This window comes from Pelophylax lessonae, assembly GCF_965119305.1.
Source record: "Pelophylax lessonae genome assembly, chromosome: 1".
Classification (NCBI taxonomy): Eukaryota; Metazoa; Chordata; class Amphibia; order Anura; family Ranidae; genus Pelophylax; species Pelophylax lessonae.
In genome coordinates, this window is record NC_138768.1 from 417,734,918 (window position 1) to 417,758,333 (window position 23,416).

Sequence of the window (23,416 nt, forward strand, 5' to 3'; positions counted from 1 at the left end):
CATTCTTTGTAAAAATGAAGAAAACCTACATAAAACATGTTCCTAAATGTGGTTCATACTGTATGTTCTCAAGTGGCTGAATAATTTCTAATCTGCTTAGGTCACTACAGGCTTTCAGAATGTATGACTAATTTTAAGGCCTGTTTAATGCAGGGTTTAGCTGGTATAAGAGCAGTGTAAATAGCATGTTTTAACAAAGCAATGGGAGAGCTTTCAACAGGCTTTGTTGAAGCTTTAAAATACCATTCAACTCCAGTTTGTTAATGTTGAACACATCCTAATGGGAGTGCTGATCGCCACTTTAAACAAGTTGCCAGCAGACTTCAGCACTTTTTGAAGCTTGTTGAAAGCCTGCTAGCAGCTTCCTTAAAGTGGCAATCAGCACTCCCATAAGGATCTGTGTTCACCGTTTACAAACCAGAGCTGAATGATACTTTAAAAGCTTCAACAAAGCTTGATGAAAGCTCTGCAAATGCTTTGTAAAAGCTTGCTGTTCACACCGTTCTTATACAAGCTGAAGCCCATGCGAAACAGGCCTTTGGCAGAGCATCTCTTCTTATAGCATCACATGCCATGATGCACTTGCTCTGGAACTAGCACCAGTTGTGCCCCACCATATAGTAGCCACCTTTAGCAATGAATGTTAGCTTTTGCTATCCTGGTATGACCCTTCCAAAGGCAGGCCATATAATATGCAATTTTATTTCCTTCAACTACAGGTTGAAGGAAAGAAAATAGCTTGATTCCCCTATCAACACAGTAAATGTTGATGGGGAATCCCTCCCATAGTGCTATTGTGTTCTGTCGGCAGAGAGCCCAGGGAGCCTTCCCAGCCGGCAGAATACAATGATAACTACTTACGGCTATAGTTGACGCCAGTGATCGGACAAAGAAAAAATGTCAGGCTGGTTGTTGAAGTTGATTGAAGTTGAAGATTGAAGGTGATTGATGGATTGACTTCAGTACAAATCAGCCTGCCCATAGATGGTTCAAAATTTGTCCGATTCTTGCTGAACCGGACAAAGTTTGATTTGTTTATGGCAGGCCTAAGAGGTTACCTGTAATTGAGAAATATGTATTCCCCAAGATTACATTTGTTATAGACTGCATTGACAAATTATAGAGAAGAAATAATACCTGTTATTTAGAGCTAGGGGCTTCTGCTTATCTTCTGGTGATATTTTATTTTGTAGAAAGAATTGCTGAGCTAACACAACTTGCAGAATCATCAGCAAAATAACGATAAAAATTGTAAGGCTTGAAAAAAAAAAAAAGTATAATTAATGGAACAATCGTAACTTAAACTTCACAGAATTGTATTTAAAAAATAAAATAAATTTGTCATCACTGAGTATTGTACACAAGCCTACCCAAGTTCTGTATGGGGATAAATAAAGCTGAATTTCAAGGAAACATTCCCTTGCAGTGCTCTTTTCTCCATCTCGCCCACAGGCTCCCTCTATACCAGCCTTTCTCAACCTTTTTAACATGAAGAAGCCTTTGAAATGACATCCTGGGCTTCCGGGGAAACTCTAATAGTAGTAAATCCATCTACAGGACATTGATCCTTACATTTGTGGTAATTATGAGGAATTCCCCCCTTACAGATAGCTAAAAAGATCATTGGTGGCAGAAGTTACTTGTCTGAGAGAGGCAGGATTGCTCATTGCTCAAGGAACCCCTCCCAACCTTTGGAGGAACCCTAGGGTTCCACAGAACCCTGGTTGAGAAAGGCTGCTCTATACTATAAGACCAGCTTCTCACAACCTCTTCTTTAAGGCAATCTGTCAGTCGCAGGTACTCGGACATAGTTACATACAGTAGTTTCATAGTTATTCTGGCTGAAACAAGACACAAGTCCATCTAGTTCAACTGATAAAAGGTAAAAAAAAAAAAATTATACAATCCTTTATACACAATCCTATGCCCACAGTTGGTACAGAGGAAGGCAAAAACCCCCAGCAAAGAATGACCCAATTTGCTCCAGGGGAAAATATTCCTTCCTGATCCCCCAAGAAGCAATCAGATATTCCGTGAATCAACTTTACCTATAAATGTTAATATCCAGTCATATTATATATATATATATATATATATATATATATAAGAGTACAAAAATTCAGCCCAGCGCTCACTCCGAATGGGAAGACTGGCGTGCTGCTCTCCTCAGGCAGGGAACTCCAATACGGGTACATAGAAAAGAAAGAAAGAAAGAGGAGGCGCAAACACCTAGTGCATTACCCGTGGTCAATTTGCAAATTGTTTAATAAAAAATGCCAAATGCATACTCACAGACGTAAAGATAAAAACATGTTGCCAGAATCCACCATGTGTGAACTGGGACACGTCCTTCAGTCAGGACCGCTGAAGGACCGCGGTCCTGACTGAAGGACGTGTCCCAGTTCACACATGGTGGATTCTTGCAACATGTTTTTATCTTTACGTCTGTGAGTATGCATTTGGCATTTTTTATTAAACAATTTGCAAATTGACCACGGGTAATGCACTAGGTGTTTGCGCCTCCTCTTTCTTTCTTTTCTATATATATATATATATTTATTTCAGGTAGTTATATAGTGCCACCAATTTATGCAGCGCTTTACATGTACATTGTACATTCACATCGGTCCTTGCCTTCAAGGAGCTTACAATCTGAGGTCCCTATCTTACATTCATGCATACATTTACTGGGGCCAATTTAGACAGGATTCAATTAACCTACCAGCATGTTTTTGGAGTGTGGGAGGAAACCGGAGTACCTGAATATGTACACCTAGGAAAGAATCCAGGCCTTTTTTAAAGCAATCTACTGAGCTGGACAGAACCAACTCTTGAGGAAGTCTATTCCAAATTTTCACAGCTCTTATTGTAAAGAAACCTTTCCGTATTTGGAGATTAAATTGCTTTTTCTCCAGATGTAAAGAGTGCCCTCTTGTCCTCTCTGGTGACCTTAAAGTGAATAACTCAACACCAAGTTTACTATATGGACAAATTATGTATTTGTACATGTTGGGCATATCCCCCCTTAATCTCAAAAGAGAATAAATTCAGTTCCTCTAATCTTTCCTCATAGCTGAGCTACTCCATGCCTCTTATCAGTTTGGTTGCCCTTCTTTGCACTTTCTCCAGTTCTCTGATATCCTTTTTGAGAACTGGCGCACAAAACTGAACTGCATTGTCCAGATGAGATCTTACCTCTCTTAATACAAGAAAAGATTTTGCTTGCTTTGTAAACTGCAGCTTGGCATTGCATGCTATTATTAAGCTTATGATCTACCAAAACCCCCAGATCCTTCTCCACCATTGATTCCCTCAGTTGTACTCTGCCTAGTATGTCTGAGGCATGCATATTCTTAGCCCCCAAGTGCATAACTTTACATTTATCAACATTAAACCTCATTTGCCACATAGTCGCCCAATTAAACAGAGCTTTGAGGTCGGCTTGTAAGTTGGGGACACCCTGTTAAGGAAGTTATTCCTCTGCAAAGCTTGGTGTCATCTGCAAAGACTGAAATGCTACTTTTAATCCCAGACCCTATATCATTTATAAAGATATTAAAAAGTAAGGGTTCCAACACTGAACCTTGGGGTACACCACTGATAACCTTAGACCATTTAGAGTAAGAATTATTAACCACTACTCTCAAAATTCAGTCTTTAAGCCAGTTTTCTATCCAATTACAGACTCATTTTTTCAAGCCTGTGTAGGGAACGGTTTCGCAATATCAAAGTATACTACATGTATAAGCTTTTACTTACCTCCTCTTAAAATGAAAAGAAAACGATTTGTCTGACAACTTTTGTCTTTCATAAATTGATGCTGACTGTTGCCTAAAATATTTTTTTACAGCAAGAAATCATGTATGTGGTCTTTTATTAACCACTTCAGCTCTGGAAGGTTTACCCCCCTTCATAAACAGGCCATTTTTTGCGATATGGCACTGCGTTACTTTAACTGAAAATTGCGCGTTCATGTGACACTGTACCCAAATAAAATGTATGTTCTTTTCCCCCCCCCCCCCCCAAATAGAGCTTTTTTGGTGGTATTTGATCACCTCTGCGGTTTTAATTTTTTGCGCTATAAACAAAAAAACCTGACAAGTTTTGGAAAAAAAAAAACCCCAATATTTTTTACTTTCTGCTATAAAACACGTCCAATAAAAGAAATGTAAAAAATCTAATTTCTTCATCAATTTAGACCAATATGTATTCTGCTACATCTTTTTGGTAAAAAAAAATCCCAATAAGAGTATATTGATTGGTTTGCGCAAAAGTTATAGCGTCTACAAACTATGGGATATTTTTACTGAATATTTATATATTCATTTTTTTTACTAGCAATGGCGGCGATCAGAGACTTATAGCGGAACAGACATTGCGGCAGACAAATTGGACACTCAGTGACACTTTTTGGGAAACCAGGGACACCAATGCAGTGATCAGTGCTACAAATATGCACTGTCACTGTACTGACACTGGCAGGGAAGAGGTTAACATTAGGGGCGATCAAGGGGTCAAATGTGTTCCTGGGGGGGTTAAAACTGTAGGGGATGTGCTTGTACTGTGAGAAGGCAGAGATCTGCATTCCTGCTTAGCGATCAGTGGGTCCCGGCGGACATCGAGTCCAATAACAGCGGGAGCGGGTCACTGGTAGCGAGCGTGCAAGCCCCAGATCCAGATGTGCAGAATTACGTACAGGTACGTAATTCTGAACAGGAGAGCCACCTTGCCATCGTATATATACAGTATTAAACTCTCCAGTATCTTCCTAACCTTTGAAGTTAAACAAGTCTATAGTTACTTGGTACATCAAGAGACAAAGGAGACCAGCGCCATCTAAGTGCAGTATAAAAGATGCCTTTAATAACAACAGACAAATACAAATTTAGAGAGAGGCATGATAAACCGGCATGTAAAGGGTTCATCCACTCCAGTGGGAGGACGAGCAGTGGGAATCCGTGGAATCTTCGCTGGTTCCAGCTGTGCTGGTGGTTCCCAGCACGTCCGGGTATGCGGTGTCCCTCAGAGAAAAGCCGCTAACTTCACCTCTGGGTAGAAGGTGGAGTGGGAGGTGCGCACGTTCGAAGCATGAGGAAGAAGCACGCAAAAATGGGGGTGGTTGGGTGTTTTGGAGCAGGGGGGGGGGCTCTGCACACCCCCCTCCACACCAAAGCACCTTGTCCCCATGTTGATGAGGACAAGGGCCTCTTCCTACAACCCTGAGTGGTGGTTGTGTGGGTCTGCAGGCAGGAGGTTTATCGGAATCTGGACGCCCCCTGTAACAAGGGGGCCCCCCAGATCTTGGACCCCCTCCCTATTTGAATGAGTATAGGGTGCATTGTACCCCTACCCATTCACCCCAAAAAAGGCAGTGTAGTGTAAATAATGACAGGAGACGGTTTTGAGAAGTCCTTCCTCCGATCTTCTCCCTCAGGTCTTGTCCCTCTGGTCTTCTTCCTTCGGTCCTCCTCCGACGATGTCTCCAGTGATTAGGCTGGCTCCGCTGTTTGCAGCTTCTTATATAGCCATGGGGGTGTGGCCTCCCAGTGTTGTCACCCGGACACCCCACCCCCCTTATGCCGTGATCTGACGATGCGTGACTACATAAGGGGGTGAGGTCTCCGGGTGGCGTCACCGGGAGGCCACGCCCCCATGACTATATAAGAAGCTGCAAACAGCGGAGCTGGCATAATCACTGGAGACATCGTCGGAGGAGGACCTGAGGGAGAAGACCGGAGAAAGAAGACCAGAGGGAAAAGAACAGAGGGAGGAGACCGGAGGTAGAAGATCTGCAAGTTTCGGGAATCGCACAGGCATACTGTGATTTGCAATGATTCAGGATCCGATAAGCTAGTATGTGAACAGAGGCTAAGGTCATAGGCTTAACACAGGCATGTTTGAATGGTTTATAAAAGAGCAGGAGAGAGCATTAGGAGCGGGGGAAACACCCTATCACATACCCAGCTACTGGGGGTACATATCCCTACCCATTTACCCCAAAAAAGGCAGTGCAGTGTAAATAATATTCCTATAGAAAACTTTCTGAGAAGGAAAGATTACATCACTTCCGTCAGATGATAGCACTCCATCACCACAAACGTATGCTGATGAACATACAAGATGGAATATAGGTAATATGACGTGTACCAATTATGGTAGCTCACATTTGTTAGTTTGCAAACATGCACATTTTTTAACTTGCAACTTCAAAGTGTTTGCATTAAAGGAGAAGTTTGGCCAAAGCTTTTTTGGCTATACTTCTCCAATGGATCACAGGAGGGCTAAAGTCGGCTGTCGGCTGACGTCACTCAGCCGGTCCAGGCTCTGTAAAGATCCTGATCATATGGCTCAGCCTCTCTGTGGTCTGATGAAAGCCTGAGCCAGCTCTCCCTGCCCTCTCCACAGTCCAGAGCTCCAGTGAGTGCTGGAGGGGAAAGGCAGAGACCCCCTGACAGTTATGGCTCCCTGCTCAGAGCAGAAGGGGGAGAACTGAGTGATCAGCAGTGTTTTATCGCTCAGTTCTCACTGCAAAGATGGCGGGTGACAGATTCAGCATTGGATCTATGCTGTATCTACCTAGGTGAGTAGAATTGTTTGTTTTTTTACAATCTTGAACTTCTCTTTTTAAAAAAAGATCCTTTAGTTCTGCTTTAATTGTCACTTACCTTTATATGTGCTTTATTCAGCCACTCAGCAGTGATTTTTATGTGCTCTGATGAGAATGGCCCACTATTTCCATTATGTTGTCCATCAGTGGTGAGAACAGTTCTCTGCTAAAAATGTTGATCACTATTGTACTACTGTTTTATGATTCAATAGATTTTTATTAGGGTTTTAGAAAGAAAAACATAGCGTACAAACCATGAAGAACTTACAGCAGAAATACAAAGAAATGCAATTAACAAATGCAAAAGGAAAGCAAGGAACCCCAATTGGGTGTCCCTGATCCAGTCCGAACAGTACAGTATAGTGACCAGACTAAAAGAGTTAGCCAAAAGGTTACATCCCAGGCAATTGCGATCACAATCCACAACTTCAGGACTATAGAAGGACGTCACCGACCCCGGGCACCCCTATAGGGATCAAACTGTGCCCATGGGTCAGAGGCCCCCTCCCCAAGTCCCTACATGTCCTGGAGAGCCCAGTGGAGTGAGCATTGTTGCAGTAGAAGAGCAACCATAAAAGATACAGTATATAAACTGTACTACTGTTTTAACCACTTAAGCCCCGGAGGATTTGGCTGCTAAAGGACCAGGGGTTTTTTTGCGATTTTTTACTGCGTGACTTTAACGGACAATTGCGCGGTCGTGCGACGCTGTACCTAAACGAATTTGACGTCCTTTTTTTCCCACAAACAGAGCTTTCTTTTGGTGGTATTTGATCACCTGTGCGATTTTTTGATCACGCGCTATAAACAAAAAAAGAGCGTAAATTTTGCAAAAATAACAATATTTTTCACATTTTTTTATATGAAATTCCCCAAAAAAAAAAGTAAAAATCAAAATTTTTTAACATTTTTCGGCCAATTTGTTTTATGCTACCTATGTTTGGTAAAAAAAATCGCAAAAAGCGTATTTTGATTGGTTTGCGCAAAAGTTATCGCGTTTACTAACAAAGAGAAAGATTTTTGTCATTTTTGGTGTTTTTTTTTTTAACGCGTAATGGCGGCGATCTGCGATTTTTTTTCGGTACTGCGACATTGCGGCGGACAGATCGGACCCTTGACTGACATTTTTGACACTTTTGGGGTTACCAGTGACATTACTGCAGTAATCAGTGCTATACATATGCACTGTTACTGCAAAAATGACACTGGCAGGGAAGGGGTTAACTTTATTGGACAGGGAGGGGTTAAGTGTGTCCTAGGGGCGTGCTTTCTACTGTGTAGGGACATTCCTATTGGTGTAAAAGCAAAGATCAACCGTTCTACATAGTAGAACGGTCAGATCTTTACTTTTACACAGGGAGAACTGACAGGCAGCTTGTTTACACAAGCTGCTCTGTCTTTCTCCCTTCACAGGAGCGATCGCAGTGTGACTGGCGGACATCGAGTCCGCCGGTCACACGCACTGACTTGCCTGTGAACGAGCCGCGGCGGGCGCGCGCCTCGGCGGGCGCGCGCCCGCCCGCGATAGGCTCGCAAGTCAGTGACAGGCGAGTGACGTACCGATACGTCACTCTGCCTGGCCGGGGCTGACCGCCGCAGTATATAGTCGTGCGGCGGTCGGCAACCGGTTAAACTGTATTGTAATTGTTCTGTCCCCCTTTATATTGTAAAGCACTGCGTAAACTGTTGGCACTATATAAATCCTGTATAATAATAATAATAATAGTAATAATAATAATAATATAATAATAATTGTACTACCCTGCAGTTTCATAAAGTTATGGAGAAACATTCAAAATGCACATTATACTTACATGGTGATTCCCAAACCTTTTAGAAATATCAGAGCTTGTCCGTGTTTTATTGGAACAACAAATGCATACACAAAAGCCATGCCAAACATGCTCTGAACTGTGTGTAGTATCAAGTAACCTGAAATATAAGATGAAAATGCAATCAATCTAAAGAACAGAACACCATGGGATTTTTTTCTAGTTAGCACAAAAAGCTTACCCCATAATATAAACGCTAACTGCCAGCCAGTGTATCTTGCTATAGCAGCCTGCAACATGACAAAATCAGGAACAGTCATTTTTATCATCACAACATATTTATTAATTTTGGTATATAGTTGGTTATAATGTATTTTGTATGTAATTGTATTGATAACCACAACCAATAAAGGTGCAATGGTTAAAAAGGAATTCCAGAAAGAGGAATTCCAGACAACAAACAAAACCAATAGGTGTGCTACTAATGGTAACTATCAAATAAATAAATAAAAAATATGCTAAATTTGGAAACTTCCCTCAATTTATATAAAGCATTATGTATAGCCATATACATTTAGATTTGGTTCATGTAGTACAACCTTTATGCGACTTCAAATTTGGTGTGCATATTCCATGATTGCACCAAAATTGCCCCAAAGTAGCACAGGAACATTTTTTAAAACAGCACAGTACCGAGTCTCGTTGATGTGAACCAGCGCCATTGAACATGTGATTTCCCTTGTGTCTCTCTGCGATTCAAGTCACATCAGAAACTGTACCAGTGTAAACCGAGCCTTAGGAGAGGACTAAAACTCCTGTCATTTTATTTTTTGCTGTCTTTGTACCATGGGGGAAATTTACACTTCCCGTCCCAGAGATACAACCGCATTTTAGAGGAAACTTAAACTGAGAGGAATTCCCCTCTTAGAGACATTTCCCTTGAACAGGTGCCCCCTGTTGTGGTGACAATTTTGACAATTTTTACATTTTGGATATTCCATTACTTTCTGCTCCACTGACAATGATCACTAACCTTTACCCACTCAATCCAAAATTAGATTTAGGAGAAACACATTAATTTCAGCTCTGTGTAATCCGCTTCTGTAAGAATTCTGAGAGTACCCCACAGGTTCACTAGGAGTGTACTTCCTGAAACCTGTGTGGTAAAAGTTCCCATCTCTCTGCTTCGTATATCACCAATTACATTCATACTATTGAGGCAGGTTTAAATCAGCCATAAATCTGTGTCTGTGAGAAACTGCTTTATACAAGCATTTCTCTTTAGGTGAGACAATAGGTGTTTCCAGGTTACTAGGCAAAAGGGACAGTGGTGGAATGGTGCATTAGAATAATGTAAAATGAAAAATGTAAGTATTGAGCAACTCAACTCCTCTCACTATATGCATCTCAATGTTTCCACTTTGACTGGAGTATATCTTTAAAGCAGTTGTATACCGCTGCTGGTAAAAAAAAAAAAAAAAAAATCCTGCAAATCAATGTCATAATGTGCATACTAACACATTATGTGAGATTTACCTTAGAATGAAGCACTCCAGCGCCTCTATGTCAGTGCTGAGACAGCTGACATCTTTCGCCGGTCTTCGCTCCGGGTTCGCGGCCTTCGGCTACATGAGTGGCCAGGGGCACGGTGACATCACTCCTGCACATGCGTGCAGAAGCAGACGTTTAGAGCACGGGCTCTGAAGGTCTGCCATTGTAACCTTCAGAGCGCATGCGCCGATGAGGTGATAGGCTGCATGCACTCTAAATATCTCCTAAACTGTGCAAGTTTAGGAGATATTCACAGTACCTATAGGTAAGCCTTTAACCAGTTCTGGATTGGAAGGATTTGCCCCCTTAATGACCAGGCCACTTTAACGGACAATTGCGCGGTCCTGCGATGCTGTACCTAAATAAAATAGATGTCCTTTTTTCCCACAAATAGAGCTTTTGTTTTGGTGGTATTTGATCACCTCTGCGATTTTTATTTTTTGCGCTATAAACAAATAAAAAAAGAGTGACAATTCTGAAAAAAAAAAAAAGCAATATTTTTCAATTCTGCTATATAACATCCCCCCCCCCCCAAAAAAAAAAAAACGTAAAACCCAAAATATTTTAATATTTTAGGCCAGTTTGTTTTCTGCTGAATATTTTTGGTAAAAAAAAATCGCAATAAGCGTATTTTGATTGGTTTGCGCAAAAGTTATCACGCCTACTAACTACGGAAAAGATTTATGTCATTTTTATTGTGTTTTTTTTTTTTTACTAGTAATGGCGGCGATATGCGATTTTTAGCGGGACTGCGACATTGCAGCGGACAGATTGGACCCCTAACTGACATTTTTGACACATTTGAGGGGGGACAAGTGACATTACTACAGTAATCAGTGCTATAAATATGCACTGTTACTGTAATAATGACACTGGCAGGAAAGAGGTTAACAAAGTGGTGATCAAGGGGTTAAATGTAAGCCTAGGGGAGTGATTCTAACTTTACGGGGGTTGGGCTTTTGAAATTACCACAGAAACCTGTGATCCTATATAGAAGGATCACAGGAGCTCTGTGATCATTCCAGAAAAAAAAACGGTCAGGAGTCCCTGCTGCCGAGTGGGGGTGGGAGCACGCTGCCAGTGACGCGCGCTCGCCCCCTAGCTGCAGGCGCGCGACCGATGTACAGCTACGTCAGTTCGCGCAGGAGGGGCTGCCTGCCACAGAAAATCTGCGCCGGGCGGTCCTTAAGTGGTTAATATAGGTTTGCCTGTAGGTACAAGTGGCGTAACAGAGTTTACAACCACTTTAAAGCAATATTAAATCCTCCGTTTTTAAAGCATTTTTTAGTGGCTGATTTAATCATATACTGAGTATGCAGCTTTTAATCATGTACTGAGTATTTAGCTTCTTTGTCTTTTAATCCTTGTCTACGTTCCTATTTAAGCTGGTGTCATGACTGCTGCCCCAGGTTTTCTGTTTCAGGGTGGCTCCTTTCTCTTACAGTGTCTTTTGGATTCACACTTGCACGTTGGAGTTGTGTCTCCGTACACTATGTGTATTAATAGAAACGCACAGCCCCATAGCCTAGGATGGCAAGGAACCCCACTGCTTCTCCCTCCTCCTCCTCCCTTCTCCAAGCTAACAGACTCAGTGGAGACTGCACTGTCTGTCATTAACACTTTCCTGTGAAGACCAGAAGTTCAGGGAAGCTGCATTGAGAGAGTAGGAGCCAGAAGCATTAAAAGTTTACACTGCAAGTTCTTCGGGTTAGAAGTTTAACTGGGGAATGTTTCTTTTATTGTGCTCAATGTGTTAAAGCTAAAAACCGCTGAGGTTTTAATAGTTCTTTAGGCTAGCAATGCACAGGGATGTCTATCAATCAGTCAATATATTACATTTTACTTGACACGAACATCTACTGTGCTGCGCATGTCAGGCTCTCTTTGAAAACTGACATAAGGGGTCATATTTGGTTATTTCAGCTCAGTCGGCAAAGAGCAAGTGGTATGGTCCCAAAACATTTTTTAGTCCGCATTCACACCTGAGCAGAGCATATTGCTGGGGGTTTTTAAAAGTTTTTTTTCTGGCAATTTTCAGGTATATTACAGGTGTTTTATTACGTGTATCAAACTTTAAAGTGTTTGTTTCCTGGGCTGTGCAAGAGGAAGCATGCAGTTCTGAAGTAGGAGAGGAGTTCTTCAGACACAAAAAATCATGTGTAAAGGTGCTTGTCACCTGCTCACTGGTGCTCCCATTGGAGTCTGCAATACAAAAAATGTCTGAATACGCTCAAAAAAGTTCATATACTTTTTTTAGTGTAGGGCATAGAGTGTGTGCCCAGTTTTGCTGTACCGGGCTGATAACCACTCTTTTTAGAATTAGTAAATTCTTTCTGACACAGCATATAAGTAAAAACCTTTACAATTGTAGGGACCCTGCCTTAAAGTGTATTTCAACTTTTGCAGTCAAATTTATGAAAACACCACTATATGTGTCCTACCTGTTTGCATTCCCACAGCATTCCTTAAAATAATTTAAAAATTATTTCCTACTTTCTGTATATGTTTCCTTAGATCAGACCTTGCAGACTGCAAGCTACTCTGAACAATTTCAAAAGATAGAGACTGAGTTTCCTTTAATAACATACAATGCAGAAGCCAGGCTTCTAGATCATTAATCCTTTGTTAGGACAGACAATGGACACATTTAGTTTACAACTGATTATGTGATCTGGCAGCTCACTACAGACAAGGTTAATTATGCAAACATTAACTCCCCAGCCCCCTCTACATAGCAGGGAAAAACTTCTGTTTTGAAGCAGCAATTATTTTAAGTTATGCTATGTGAATAAGAACTTACAGTATCTCACAAAAGTGAGTACACCCCTCACATTCTTGTAAATATTTTATTATATCTTTTCATGTGACAACACTGAAGAAATGACACTTTGCTACAATGTAAAGTAGTGAGTGTACAGTTTGTATAACAGTGTAATTTTGCTGTCCCCTCAAAATAACTCAACACACAGCCATTAACCACTTAACGACCAGCCACGTAGACCTACGCCGGCTGACTTTAAGGGGTTATACCGGGATGATGCCTCTAGCTAGAGGCATCATCCTGGTACCGTTGCTTAGAGCCGACGGTTGGCTTTCCGTCGGTAACGACCGATGCGGCTCGGGAGCCGCTCGATCGTTATCCGGGGGGGCGGGAGGGGACATCCCCCCCCGCCGCCTTCCGTGGCTCTGCTCGGGGCTTCCGTCCCACCGGCACGTCCGCCGGCTGGATGGAGTCTAGATGAATGCCGGAAACGGCATCGATCGGGTCTCCGATGACGTAACCCGGAGGCGGCGTCCATGACGTCACTTCCGGGTTACTGTGCTGCAAAAGGCGGCAGATTTGAAAAACGGCTGTATGCAAAAATGCCGTTTTCGGCGTTTTGCATACAGGGAAGTGTAGTGGAGGGGTCTAGGGTCTTTTAGACCCTCGATCCCTCCATAAAGTGTACCTGTCACTACATATTGGTGTCACAAGGGATGTTTACATTGCTTGTGACAGCAATAAAAGTGATCAGATTTTTTTTTTTTTTTAAAAAACCTGTAATAAAGTTAAAAAAAAAGAAAAGATAAATAGGAAAAAAAAAAAAAATTTAGCCGTCCCCGTCACCGTTAGCTCGCGCACAAAAAAAAACGTATACGCAAGTAGAGCCGCAAATGAAATCGCTGTTCAAACCACACATGTGAGGTATCGCCGCGATCGCCAGAGCGTGGGCAATAATTAAAAAAAAGAGCTACACTCTAATTCTAAACTGGTAACCGTTAAATAAATTTAAAGCGTCGCAGATTGAGATCTCTATTGACCGTAGTTTGTCGCCATCCCACGGGGGGGGAGTGCAATTTTAAACCGTAACATGTTGGGTATCTATTTACTCGGCGTGACATCATCTTTCACAATATACAAAAAAAATGGGCTAACTTTACTGTTTAGTATTTTCTAAATGCAGTGAAATGTGATTTTTCAAATTTTTTCCAAAAAAATGGCGTTTTAAAGACCGCTGCGCAAATACCGCGTGACAAAATTTTTTGCAATGACCGACATTTTATTCTCCAGAGTCTTTGCTAAAAAAATATATATAATGTTTGGGAGTTCTAAGTAGTTTTCTAGGAAAAAATACTGGTTTTAACTTGTAAACAAAAAGTGTCCGAAATAGGGCTGGGGGTAAAGTGGTTAATGTCTAAACCGTTGGCAAAAAAAGTGAGTACACCCCTAAGTAAAAATTTCCAAATTGGGCCCAATTAGCCATCTCCCCTCCCCGGTGTCATGTGACTCATTAGTGTTACAAAGTCTCAGGTGTGAATGGGGAGCAGGTGTGTTAAATTTGGTGTTATCATTCTCTCTATCTCTCATACTAGTCACTGGAAGTTCAACATGGCACCTCATGGCAAAGAACTCTCTGAGGATCTAAAAAAAATAAAAAATTGTTGCTCTACATAAAGATGGCCTAGGCTATAAGAAGGTTGCCAAGACCCTGAAACTGAGCTGCAGCACTGTGACAAAGACCGTACAGCAGTTTAACAGGACAGGTTCCACTCAGAACAGGCCTCGCTATGGTCAACCAAAGAAGTTGAGTGCACGTGCTCAGCGTCATATCCAGAGGTTGTCTTTGGGAAATAGACATGTGCGTGCTGCCAGCATTGCTGCAGAGGTTGAAGGAGAGGGGGGTCAGCCAGTCAGTGCTCAGACCATAAGCCGCACACTGCATCAAATTGGTCTGCAGAAGGAAGCCTCTTCTAAAGATGATGCACAAGAAAGGATTACTGGAACCATGTCCTGTGGTCTGATGAGACCAAGATAAACTTATTTGGTTCAGATGGTGTCAAGCGTGTGTGGCGGCAACCAGGTGAGGAAGACAAAGACAAGTGTGTCTTGCCTACAGTTAAGCATGTTGGTGGGAGTGTCATGGTCTGGGGTTGCATGAGTGCTGTCGGCACTGGGGAGCTACATGAGAGGAAGCAGGGTACAGGATCACATCAGGAAAAACAGGTAAAATACTGAAGCAAAGATGCAAATCACAGAGGGGTTATATACCTTCCCAGCAGTCAGCATTAAGTGGAACCTAATTACTGTAATCTGCTGGCTAGGAGACACCCACTGGTGGCCTCCAGAACTGCACCCTTCAGCTCTGGGAACCATACTGTTACCAGCAGGTGATCCAGTTCCTGACAACGTGTAACAAGTAGGTGTTATCCCAATTTGGCTGCAAAAGTGGAAATACACTTTCAGTTGAACAGCCCCTAGTGAGTTTTTCTGTGTTTGCTTATGTAGCTAGGCTAGGGAGGTCATTCTATACCACACTGCGAGGAGGAGTGCTACACACTGAAGGAAAACTTACAACTGAAGCAGAGGATGAAGGGTTGCGATATTTTAGAGGAAGAAACCCCTTTTCTCCAATCCATAGTCTCTTCATATGTTTTCTGTAAAAAAATAAATAAACTTGTTTTATTTTATGGTGCAAAACCAGATTTTTATTTGGATCTTTATTATTATCTGAGCAATATAAATGGCTGGGGAAAATAAAATATCTAAAGATACTGAATAGGTTTGCCTTGTCATTACTTTCATAATAGTTCTAACCAGCTGGTTGTTGTATAGTAGGCTAAAAGGAACAAAAAGCTGTCCACTAAACCATAGAAAGCATGGCTTCCATACATTGTACTGGTGATGGGTAATAAGTCTGAAACAACTTTATACATTTCGGAATAATTGGCTCTATAACATTGGGCTGTATATATTAACTAGGGATTCCAGATACCAAGTTGGCCTTAAGGGCAAAAAGGAACGCACTGCATGGCTTTACACTAATATTAGGAATAAATAAATTTTTTTTGCAATTGTGGTGGAATTGAGACATGCAGATACATTCATGTGTGAAATTTAAAAACAACTGAATTATGTGAAAAAGCCATGTTACTCATGAAAAATAATGACCATTTATTTATAAGAAATGACTTAAGTCATAATATTTTAGGCTTGAGTAAACCAATTAGAATTAAATTACACACGGAAGCATAACATATAGAAATAAGAATACATTTCTGAACATAAGGGTCTTACCTGTAGCAGACTAAAATGTGAAAGATATATGACACAGTGACTGCGCATGATAAGAAAGTAGTGAAAAACCAGACACCTGAGAAAGAATACAATACAAAGAGTTTAATTTGATGGATGTCAGTGCAATTTGTGTGTACTTTATCTACAGCGATTCTTTTCTTCATTCTATGTGCCAAAGTGTTTTCACATACACTATTACCAAAAGTATCAGGACGCCTGTCTTTACACGTACATGAACTTTAATGGCATCCCAGTCTTAGTCCGTAGAGTTCAATATTTAGTTGGCCCACCCTGCAGCTATAACAGCTTCAACTCTTCTGGGAAGGCTGTCCACAAGGTTTAGGAGTGTGTCTATGGGAATGTTTGACCATTCTTCCAGAAGCACATTTGTGAGATCAGGCACTGATGTGAACGAGAATGCCTGGCTCGCAATCTCCTCTCTAATTCATCCCAAAGGTATTCTTTCGGGTTGAGAATAGGTGCACAAACAAAGTCCATTAAGACATGGATGAGCGAGTTTGGGGTGGCAGAACTTGACTTGCCTGCAGTCCTGATCCCAACCCAATAGAACATGAAGACAAATTAGAGTGGAGACTGCGAGCCAGGCGTTCTCGTTCACATCGGTGCCTGACCTCCATAAATGAGCTTCTGGAAGAATGGTCAAACATTTCCATAGACACACTCCTAAACCTTGTGGACAGCCTTCCCAGAAGACAGCAAAGGGTGGGCCAACTCAATATTGACCCCCTATAGACTAAGATTGGGGTGCCATTAAAGTTCATGTGCGTGTAAAGGCAGGAATCCCAGTACTTTTGGTAATATGGATGTAAGTGGGAAGGGGGTACGCTGATCTGTGAAAAAGCTGCTGCTGAAAAAGTGAATAAATGAACGAAGTAATGTGTGAGTGCGCTAATTCTAAATAATTATATAACAAATTTCATATGCAATCTGTGATTGATGAGATATTCAAAAATATCAATAAATAGATACAAAGGTATTGGGACAAAACACAAATAATATGTGATTCAATCAGTCCAAAAAAAGTCTTTCTTCAAATGGTGATATTGTGATGCAAAATACAAATGTGAAGGAATCCAACCAAATAAACAGTGACTGTGATATCCCTCCACCTGGTGAATTTCCTCCTTACCCGGCGGAAAAAAGGTAAGAGCAATAAGTGAATCCAATTGTTCCAAAATATGCTTATTATGTGAAATCCACCTCCAATTTGTGATGGAAAAAAAAAAAAAGGAACCAAAAAAGGAACCATATACATTTGGAAAAAACTGGTATAGGAATGGCGCTGATCCCTTCTCCTCTGGATAGGGTAGACTGCTTTCCCAGTTAATCCAGCAAGGATATTAAGATCCTCCGCAGGAACATGTAAATAAATGGAGGCTGATAGTGCATTACCCTTAGGCAAATTTATTAATAAAAGAAAGTTGCACTTACATCAAATCAACAGTGCTCACTGAGCAGCAAATGAGATCACCTGTGATGTAATTTAGTTATCTTGCAAATCTGGCCTGTTAGTGGGTCCCGTGGACCAGAGTTGAGGACCACTATGGGACATGTTCATATTTTTCAGTTGCATTTTTGGAAAAGGTCAGGGACTTTTTTCCCCGCAGCAGTTTGCGTTTTGCCTGTAATAGACTTTATTGCACATGCACCAAAAAGGCAAGTGTTGCGTTTTTGATGCATTTTGCTCTTTATTCTAATAGGAAAGGCTCCTTAACAAACTGTGAATAGCCGGGTATTATGGAGCATGTGGCGGCCACGTCCTTAAAACCAAACTAAAGAATGCTGGCATTAGGAAACTTTTAAAAACACATGCCAAACCTAAAAAATAAAAATGGCGTGCGGTCCATCTGAAAATCCATACCAGACCCTTATCCGAGAATGAAGCCTGGCAGGCCAGGAAAGCGGGGAGGACGGACGAGCGAGCACCTCCTCCCTCCCAGAACCATACCAGGCAACATATCCTCCACATGGGGGGGTACTTTGGGGCATCAGATTCTGAAAAGTCACCCCCGACTTCCCGTCAACCACCGGGCCAGGGTTGTGGGGAAGAGGTCCTAGTTCCCATCAACATAAGGGCCAAGGTGCTTTGGGCGGGCAGAGCCCCCCTCCCCCAAAGCACTCCCCATGGCATGTGGCCTAGTATCGTTCAAGAGGGGGGGGGAGGGCACTCACTTATTCCCCCTCTTTCTGGCCTGCCAGGCTGCATGTCCAGATAAGAGTCTAATATGGAAAAAAATTGTCATGGGGTTTCCGTTAAAATCCATACTAGACCTATAGTAGGGCTAGGTATGGATTGGGGGGACCCCCAACACATTTTTAAAAAAAGTTTTTTAATGCCGGCATCCCCCTGACAGCTGATGAGTCATCGACTGTTAAGGATGTGGCTGGCGCCCACTCTTTACCAACCGGCTATTCACAGTTTGCTAAGGAGTCTTTCCAATTAGAAAAAAAACGCAAAACACATGAAAATTGCATGAACATTTTGTGCTAAAAAATGCAAAATGCAATCGCAAACGCAAACAGTAGATGTGAACCTAGCCTTAGAATACGATATCATAACGAGGATGATTTCCCTATCCACCTCGAATGTGTGGATGGGGCAATCAATTCAGCATTTTTCAATCAGTCTGCTTAAAAAAAAACCTAAAAAATGTATGACCAGCATCAGCCTTCCTGGTACCTTGATTTATCAATTAATTTAGAAGTATTGTTTAATTAAAAAGCAAAAAAAAGTCTACACTTTTAATGGCAGAGCTATTTAACTACAGAAATAGAAAACACGCAGCTTTTTTTTCAAATGACTGGATGTTTGAAGTGAACACAATGAATGATCAGGCTCAATTCTTGTTTTAAACTGCAGTGTCATCACAAGCCACCAGAACTGTGGCAGGGTGCCAAACGTACAGCTTCCACTGCATTTTTTTGGGACAGCTAAACACATGGCTTAAAGAAGTTTTTATCCAAGCAAACAGTTAGTGCATAAAGGGCATACAGTAGATACAACATTTTAAAGGCCGTGAATACATACCAGGTGCATCAAAACAATTTGTGCAAATACAGCCAAAACAAAAATCACCAAGGAACATAATTTACAGTCAGTAGGACGCATCCCTTGTGGTGATGCCCCTTCTGTTAGTTAGTAGAAATCCTCCTCCTCTAAATCATCCTAAAGCTGTTCTATCTGGTTGAGGTCAGCCCAGTCAAGTTTCTCCACCCCAAACTCCCTCAGCCATGTGTGCACTGGTCCAGATCATTTGGTGGAGGGGGATTATGGTGTGGGGTTGTTTTTCAGGGGTTGGGCTTGGCCTCTAAGTTCCAGTAAAGAGAACTCTAAAGGCGTCAGCATAGCAAGACACTTTGGACAATTTTATACTCCCAACTTTGTGGGAACAGTTTGGGGGTGGCCCCTTCCTGTGCCAACATGACTGCGCACCAGTGCACAAAGAAAAGTCTGTAAAGACACGAATGAGCGAGTTTGGGGTGGGGGAACTTGACTGGCCTGCACAGAGTCCTGATCTCAACCTGATAGAACACCTATGGGATAAAATAGAGCAGGGCCTGCGAGCCAGACCTTCTTGTCCAACATCAGTGCCAGACCTCACAAATGCGCTTCTGGAAGAATGGTCAAACATTCCCATAGACACTCTCCTAAACCTTGAGGACAGCCTTCCCAGAAGAGTTGAAGCTGTTATAGCTGCAAAGGGTGGCCCAACTCAATACTGAACCCTACTGACTAAGACTGGGATGCCATTAAAGTTCATGCACGTACAGGCAGGTGTCCCAATACTTTTGGTAATATAGTGTATGTGAATGCTTAAATTGTAATACGGATTACTGCAGCTATAACCTGTGTAAAATTATACTCAAATCAATTATCCCTACTGGACACCGAAATTTGTATAAGTAGCGCCGATAGCTCACATATCAGTCATAAATAATAATCAAAAAGCAAAAGTCCTTTGAACGTTCATATATAAAAAATGTAGAAAAAATCCTTCACATATAAACGTCCTTCTTTGGATATAAAGAGTTAAAGATCTTGCAACAGTCCACTCCACCAAGTAGGTATCACCACTGGGTCACCAGATAGATGAAACTCCACCGTTGTGATATAAAGAGGGGGGTGGCAACTCACCAGACCATATGGCCCTCCTATTCTCATAGAATAGGCACATAAGCGTGTGTAAATTTCCCTCTTGGGACCGGCTACAGCTAAACAAGCAAAAAATTGGGGGAGCAAGCCCTGAACATGTATATCTAAAGCCGGTGCAGCTATGGACCAAGCAACATGTATATTAAAAAAGAATAGCGCAACCATGCAAAAGAAATGACTATTAAATATGGAGACAATCCATAAATAAAAACCCCCATTTTTATTTATGGACTCTCTTCGGATTTGGTAGTAATTTCTTTTGCATTTGCGCGCTATTCTTTTTTAATATACCGGCTACAGCTGCAGACTTTGGACAACGTCTCCACGCTGGTGTCTCGAACCTCAAAAGCCTCCGCTCGTGTCACCCGGGTACTTCCGGTCGCCGTAATGTTAATGCTTGACGCGTTTCATCATTTCCGACTTCTTCGTATGGCGTCTTGACTGGTTTGTCAATTTTGCCTACCAGTGTACCCGCGTCACTCGGACTACACATGATATTTAAGGCTTGTGATTCCTTGCGTTTGTAAGTGCATTTTGTTTTTTTTTGTTTTTTTGGAATAAAGTTTGAAGTGGTTTATGCAGTATTATGCTAGTGCGGTTCCTTTTGTTTCCCTTATACTTGCTGGATTGGTGATCTATCCTGAGGAAAAGGGATGCATGTTACTGCTTGAGAGACCATCAGGGACGTTTGTCCAAAGTCTGCAGCTGTAGCCGGTCCCAAGAGGGAGATTTACACGCTTATGTGCCTATCCTATGAGAATAGGAGGGCCACATGGTCTGGTGAGTTGCCACCCCCCTCTTTCTCATTTCTATTATAAAACATATCCAATTTAAAAAAAAATTGAATTTCCTCATGAATTGAGGCCAAATGTATTCTGCTACATGTTTTAGTTCATTAATTGTTTTTTGTGAAAGTTATAGCATCTACAAACTATGGTATATACAGTATACTGGAATTTATGTAGCTATAGACATTATACTAAAATGGCGTGGACCAGCAAATTATAGTGGGTTTGTGATGGGGTGGCGGGCAATCTGGCGCTAACACTAACACTGACATTGATGTCCTTAGTGGCACTAATACAGTGATCAGTGAAAATACTGTATACTGACACTGTACTAATGACAGTGGCTAAAAAGGGGTTGACATCTTGGGGCAAACAAGGGGTTAACTGTGTGTCTAACAATGTGTAACGTCTGTAATGTGTGCTGCTTTTACTTTACTATCTGGCTGTTATCTTTCTCTTTTTTCTCCAGCTTTGAAGATCAGCTAGATCACTGTTTATGTATTTGTAAACACAGAACTTTGTGTGTGATTGGACACACACAAAATCATTGGCTGAAATCAGCTGCCAAACTCATGCTCTGTCCAATCACAGCACAGGGCGGTGTGCGCCGTCGAACCCCAGAGAAAGGCTCGACGTATAGGTACATGATTGTGCCAGTACCTGCCGGGTGCTAGCAGTATATTAACTGTGAGCGGTCTGCAGGTGGTTAATCACCACCCCCAAAGGCAGCATAGCTGTTCAAGGTAGTCTGGTGGGCTTATAAGATTAATCAATTGATCGCAGAGTCCACTTTACTAGATGTATTGCCTACTCATGGGCAGGATTCAGAGGTCCAGAACTGTTCTGCAGAACAGCGACCAGGTCCATGTATGGTGCATTTTTAGCCTATTGCAAATCATTTCTAACCCATTACAAAGTCGATCAAGCAATATTGGCAATGGGGGAGGTTTGCTTCAGTTCTAAACTCATCTAATGATATGTTGATTAGAATATTTCAGCATTACCCTCCCTTGTTTTATGTCTGTTACATCCCATGCGTGTATGCGGTCATGCTTGTATCAGGAAAATAGAAAACTGTATACTTACCTGATGGTAATTTTCCTTTCCTGACACATAAACATGACAGCTAGACATGGGCCGAACACCCCCCTCTTCGGTTCGCAGTAGAACTCTCCAACAGGGAAAATGTTCTAACCCGAATGGCGAACCCTATTGAAGTCTATGGGAGCCGGAGAGAAAAAAATCAAAAGTGCCCTTTTTGAAGGCTTATATGCAAGTAATTGGCCATATAAGGGGTATGGGGGTCCGGATACTGCCCTGGGGGACATGTATCAATACATTTTTTATTTTTTTAAACAATAATTTTTTTCAGGAGCAGTCATTTTATTTATGCTTAAAGTGCAAAAATAAAAATGAAAAATTCCTTTAAATAAAGTGCCTGGGGGTCCCCCCTTAATGTGGCTGTAAAGTGGTGCATCCATACCATGCATAAAACATGCTACAGCAAAAATGAAATTTCTAAAGAGAAAAAAAAATAAGTCAAATCCCATTTAAAACGACTCGCAGTTACAATTTTCGGCACCAGGCTATTGAAAAAATAAAGGAAAAAAAAACAGAGTGGGGTTCCCCACCCCCCAGTCCATACCAGGCCCTATAGGTCTGATATGGATTAAAAAAAAAAACAGGCATGGAGTCCCCCCAAAAATCCATACCAAACTCTTATGCAGGCATGCAGCCTCACAGGTCAGGAAATGGGGGGGGGGGGGGAACGGACAAACCAATGCCCCTCCTTTCTGAACCATACCACAGGCCCTCAACATGGGGGGTGGGTGCTTTGGGGCAGAGGAGGGGCTCTGCAGCCCCACCCCAAAGTACCTTGTCCCCATGTTGATGGGGGCCTAATCCCCACAACTGTGGCCGATGGGGGGCTTTAACAAGGGGGTCCGCAGATCCCGCCCCCCCCTCCATGTGAATGAGTATCCAATACATCGTATCCCGACCCATTCACCAAAAAAAGTGTCAAAAAGTAATAAAGACAAGAGAAAAGTTTTTGACAATTCCTTTATTAAAAAAATGAAAAATAAAAAATAGCGTCCCTGAATGTAAATCTATCGTCAATCACACCGCCCGCCGACCCACAAAAAAAAAATGCTCTGCCTCCTGGGACAGCCTCCCGCCAAATGCCTGCTCTGCACTTTGACATTTCTTATTTAGGTAAGGGGTGGGGCCAGCTGGCTACGTCACCCAGTGGCACCACCCCCTTCTGACGTCACAGACTGGTGCATGCTGGGCCTGTGACATCAGAAGGGGCGGTGCCACCGGGTGACCTAGCCAGGTCGCCCGCTCCCTTACCTACCTAAGAAATGTCAAAGCGAAGAGCAGGCATTCGGTGGGAGGCCCTCCCAGGAGGCGGAGAATTTTTTTTTTTTTCGGGTTAGCAGGCGGCGTCATTGACGATGGATTTTCATC

General features: G+C 42.1%; 1 protein-coding gene across 2 annotated transcripts in view; it reads right to left on the bottom strand.

Annotated features, from left to right (window-relative positions):
* LOC309544890 (stimulated by retinoic acid gene 6 protein-like) overlaps positions 1 to 23,416 on the bottom strand; it is a 102,023-nt gene that overhangs the window by 18,430 nt on the left and 60,177 nt on the right. For both annotated transcript variants that reach the window (XM_082243895.1, XM_082243894.1), the window contains 5 exons: positions 15,986 to 16,061; positions 15,264 to 15,345; positions 8,621 to 8,669; positions 8,422 to 8,539; positions 1,138 to 1,257 (listed from right to left, as the gene is read on the bottom strand). In XM_082243895.1, coding sequence (XP_082100021.1) covers positions 1,138 to 1,257; positions 8,422 to 8,539; positions 8,621 to 8,669; positions 15,264 to 15,345; positions 15,986 to 16,061 — 445 coding nt within the window. The remainder of the gene's footprint in view (positions 1 to 1,137; positions 1,258 to 8,421; positions 8,540 to 8,620; positions 8,670 to 15,263; positions 15,346 to 15,985; positions 16,062 to 23,416) is intronic.